This window comes from Trypanosoma theileri (genome assembly GCF_002087225.1).
Source record: "Trypanosoma theileri isolate Edinburgh chromosome Unknown TM35_Tth_5_V1, whole genome shotgun sequence".
Lineage (NCBI taxonomy): Eukaryota > Euglenozoa > Kinetoplastea > Trypanosomatida > Trypanosomatidae > Trypanosoma > Trypanosoma theileri.
The window spans coordinates 372,250-376,641 of NW_021639847.1; the positions used below are offsets into that span (position 1 = coordinate 372,250).

At 40.5% G+C, this 4,392-nt stretch overlaps 1 protein-coding gene across 1 annotated transcript; it reads left to right on the top strand.

Moving 5' to 3' along the window:
* Window position 1: 1 nt before the first annotated feature.
* TM35_000052290 (calpain cysteine peptidase) lies at window positions 2–2,914 on the top strand (the record flags this gene model as incomplete). Its single annotated transcript, XM_029022884.1, has 1 exon — window positions 2–2,914. A coding segment is annotated over one exon (2,913 nt), but the record flags the coding sequence as incomplete, so codon positions are not given.
* Window positions 2,915–4,392: the final 1,478 nt, after the last annotated feature.

A 4,392-nucleotide genomic window follows, 5' to 3' on the forward strand; every position in this document is an offset into this window, starting at 1 on the left:
GGCTGACCGTGCGTTCCTTGACCAGAACCCTGAGGGTGTGCCACTGCGTGAGCTGCCGCTGGATGATGATCCGAAGTTCCTTGCGATGGAGCAGGAGCGCAAGCGGCTGATGGACGAGGACCCACGCAAGAATGCGCAGAAGATTGCTGATTTGGAGGAGGAAATGAATGATCGCGCCCACGAGCTAGCGAAAGATCTTTTGCGAAAGGAACGATACTACCTTGACCAGAACCCTGAGGGAGTGCCGCTGGATTGTCTACCATTGAATGATGATGCAACTGTTAATATGCTGGAGAAACAGCTACGAGAGTTTAATAAAGTTCCTCTCGAAGAACGTGGTGGTGATGTGGCTGATATACGTAATGCTATTGCGGAACGGGTTTACGAGATGGCCCAGGAATATCGTGATGAAGAGAGAGGGTTTCTTGATGAAATGCCTGAAGGTATTCCATTGAGTGAAGTTCCTATAGATGAGGATAAAGTGTTTATGGAATTGGAGGATAAGCTTCGTCAGTTAAAAAAGAATCCCAAGCAAAATGCTGAAGCAATAAAGGATCATCAATACGCAATGAATAATCGTGTTCACGAGATTGCAGCTGATATGCTTGCTAAAGATCGTGATTATCTTAATCCTGAGCCACAGGGTGTACCACTTGCTGATCTTCCACTTGATGATCCTTTGTTTCATGAAATGGAACTGAAACGAAGACGGTTGATGAAAGAGCCTGAGAAAAATGATGTGGACATTGCGGAGCTGAATGATATGCTGAATGATCGTGCAGACGAACTAGCAAAGCTTCTTCATGCAAAAGAACGTGCTTTTCTAGATCCTGCTCCTGAAGGTGTGCCGTTAGAGCGTTTGCCGTTAGATAAAGATCCTGTTGTACATGAGTTAGAGGCACAACGCCGAAAGTTACTACAATCATCTCCGAGGAATGATGCTGCTATTCGAGATATTGAAGATAAAATTAGGGATCGTGTTCGTGAACTTGCGTTGAATATTGTTGGATGGCAGGATGTAGAATTTCATGAGGCTAACAAAGATGTTGCAGAGGAATGGCCACGTATTTGTGAATTATATCCAGAAGGTATTCGTGAGGCTGTTGTACCCGAAAGAACCCAACCATCCGATGTGTGTTCGGCTCCTCGTGAGCTTGGGTACTTGGCACCGTTTATTGCTGCAATGAGTTTGCATCCTCCTCTTATTCATCGTTTATTTGACTCAAAGATGCACCCTGTTAATGGACCATATTCTTTTACGTTTTTCGATCCTAATAGTAATCCAGTACGTGTTGATATTGATGATCGTGTCCCTTGTGATGCAAACATGGAACCTAAATTTACGCGAGTGCCACATCGTTCGTGGTATCCTTTACTTCTTGAAAAAGCCTATGCTAAATTTGTTGGTGGATATTCTAGACTTGATCAATGTACACCACATGAAACACTTCGTGATTTAACAGGTCGTCCTGTGACGCATATTCCATTTGAAGATAAACGTGCAGAAGGAATAAAAATGGGCGATTTTAGATCAGTTAAATTCTGGCGTGGTATTCTGTCTGATCTTTCTAAGGGTGATATTATTACATGTATGTCTAACAAAGAAGTCCCGGATGGCGTTCACTCTCAATGTAGTTACGCTCTATTTGACGTGATTGAAACGGTAAAGGAATCTAATGATCCGGCCGATGTTGTTATCAAATTACATAACTGCTATTACGATGGCACAACCTATGATGGTCCACTCAACCGTAATGATCCAAGCTGGACAGAGAAATTAAAGGAAATTTGTGGCTTTGAACCGTCACAAGGTGAGTTCTTGTATTTGCCGTTACCTGTATTCCTGCGTAATTTTTCAAGTATGCAACGATGTCACATTAATTGTGGTGATCGTCTTACTGCTGTCGGTGAATGGGATAAAGATTCTTGTGGAGGTAATCCAAAGTTCACATCATTCCGTAATAATCCGATTTACTTGGTAGAAAACAAAACGGCACGCCCAGTGACAATTCTGGTAGAATTACGTCATCATTCACCAGTATTCTATGATGCCGATAATGTTGGTCATTACCATCAAACCGGATTGGCTTTGCTACAACATGATGCATCTGCAATGATTGTAAGTGGATTATTGACAAATACAACTCACAAATTTCTTCAGAAAGGAATTATGTTGGATACTCGAGAAGTATGTTCAAGAATGGAGGTTCCTCCTAATTCCATTTGTTATGTGGTTCCCTACACCATAAAGCGTGGGAGCTTGGGTAAGTTCAGTATTTCCCTTTACCCTGGTTTATCAGGTGCTACTTTGATGCCTCTACGTCCTTTATACGCTACACATGTGACCACTAGTGTTGATGTTGTTCTCAAACCAGGTAGTCGTGACGGTAAGCGCATTGATTTTGTGGTAAAAGAACCATGCGATTCCCATCTCTTACTCAGTCAAACCAAGGTTACTGACCCAGCTTCAATTAAAAAAGGTGATGTTCTCGCTGAGGATGACGTTTTAATGATGATTTATGATGAGAATATGTCCCGTTTAGGAACAACGGGTGATGCGACAAGCGCACGTGAACACTCCCTTGCTCTCCAGCTTCCTACTGCTGGACGTTACACTATTCTAATGGGTTGCCCGAACAAACCAGTGACTGGTGACTGTCCATGTACACTTACCATTTACACACCTAAGAGAGCCGGGGCGAAAATTGTGCCACTTCCACCAGGGGGCACACATTCAATGATGCCGGTGCTTGCACTCCCGCAGGTTCCACGAAGTGCGCCTCAAACGAACCGAAAAGAAAAGGAAGAAAACGGTAACGGTGATACCTCAGCAATGCGGAATCGTCGAAGTGATTCGCAGGGAATGTTACTGCCGGCACCACCAAAGAATGGCAGACCATCGAAACCTAAGTAAGATGGGAAGAGTAGGGAAAGTGGGGGTATAATCAGAACGAAAGGCAAAACCAAAAAAAAAAAAAAAAGCAAAGCAAAGCAAAGCAAAGCAAATCAAAGAAGAATAAAAATACCAGGTGTAGGATGTATGATTCATCGCATTGCATCCCATGTCCTTTTTATCTGCTTCTTTTTTCCCCTTAATTTGGGAAGTTTTAATTGATAGTAGTAGGGCTGTAGAAAAAAAGAAAAAAAAAATGACAAGAAAGAAACACTGATGCTTTTTCTATATTGAAGCATTATGACACTATTCTTCTCGTTTTAATCACTTGATCTAGGTGACCTCTTATATTTATCCTCGGTGTTGTAAATGAGTTGGGTCACTGGGATCTAAGATATTTATGAGAAGTGACTTAAAGAATAAGAGAAAAAAAGATAAATGAAATATTTCAGACAATAAAGCTGAAACTGATCATAGGTACTCCTTTGTTTTTTGATACAGTGATGCCAAAAGTAGAAATTTCTTTTCTTTTAGTCTCTCCATCCCTTTTTTTTTTGTTTTTTTTTGTCTTCTTTTTTCGTAGATACTTCATCGGGAGAAGGGGTGGGATTTATTTCATCTTCTCATTCATTTTTTTTTTTTTTTCATGCTTTTTGTATTTATTATTTGCTACCCTGAATACAGAGAACTTGCGATCATTTGATTTTCTTTTCTTTTTTTTACTGTAATTCTTATCATTATCATTATTGTTATTATTCTGTGTTAATCTGCGCCCATCTTGACTTGTGTCTTATTTTTCTGTATCAATGATTTGTAAATTTTCTGCTACGCAAAACCACGAGATCAAGAGTGGGCACAGGGGGGAATAAAAGAAGGGAAAGAAGTACTGGTGTTGATGGAAGCATGTACGCCTTTAATCCACTTCTGTTTCTCAGTTTCCTTTCATTATTTCCTTTCGACGTATCTATCTCTGTTTGGTACTTTTCCCTTTCTCATTCACTCTATTTATTTCTGTTGGGTGTATGTTTCTGTGAAAAGAGGTAAGATGTGTGGGGACTTGCGTAGTTTGCACCTTTTGCAAGTAATCCAGCTTTCTACGCAATCGGGGAAATCCTCTTGCTTCTTCCTCCTTTCTCCCGCAAACAGAGAACACACATATCAACAGTAAAAGGAGTGTTGAAAAATTTCATTTTGTGTAATAACAAAGAAAATAAAAGGAAAACGCAGGAAACTGTGAGGATGTAAATATCTAAGATGCAAACAAACATGACAAGAAAGAGTTTCCTTATCTGTGAACGGGGGTGAGGGATGTTAGGGGAGTCACTTTCAGACATTTTTCCTTTCTTGTAAGCGAAAAATGCTCGCCTACAATGTTATCTGCAGCCCCTATCACAGTATGGGATCTAACAAAGTAAGACTTGTCAACAGGAAAAACAAAGGGGGAAAAGGGTTAAAAAAATAAGTATGGAAGGGATTAGAAAAAAAAAAAAAAAAAAAAA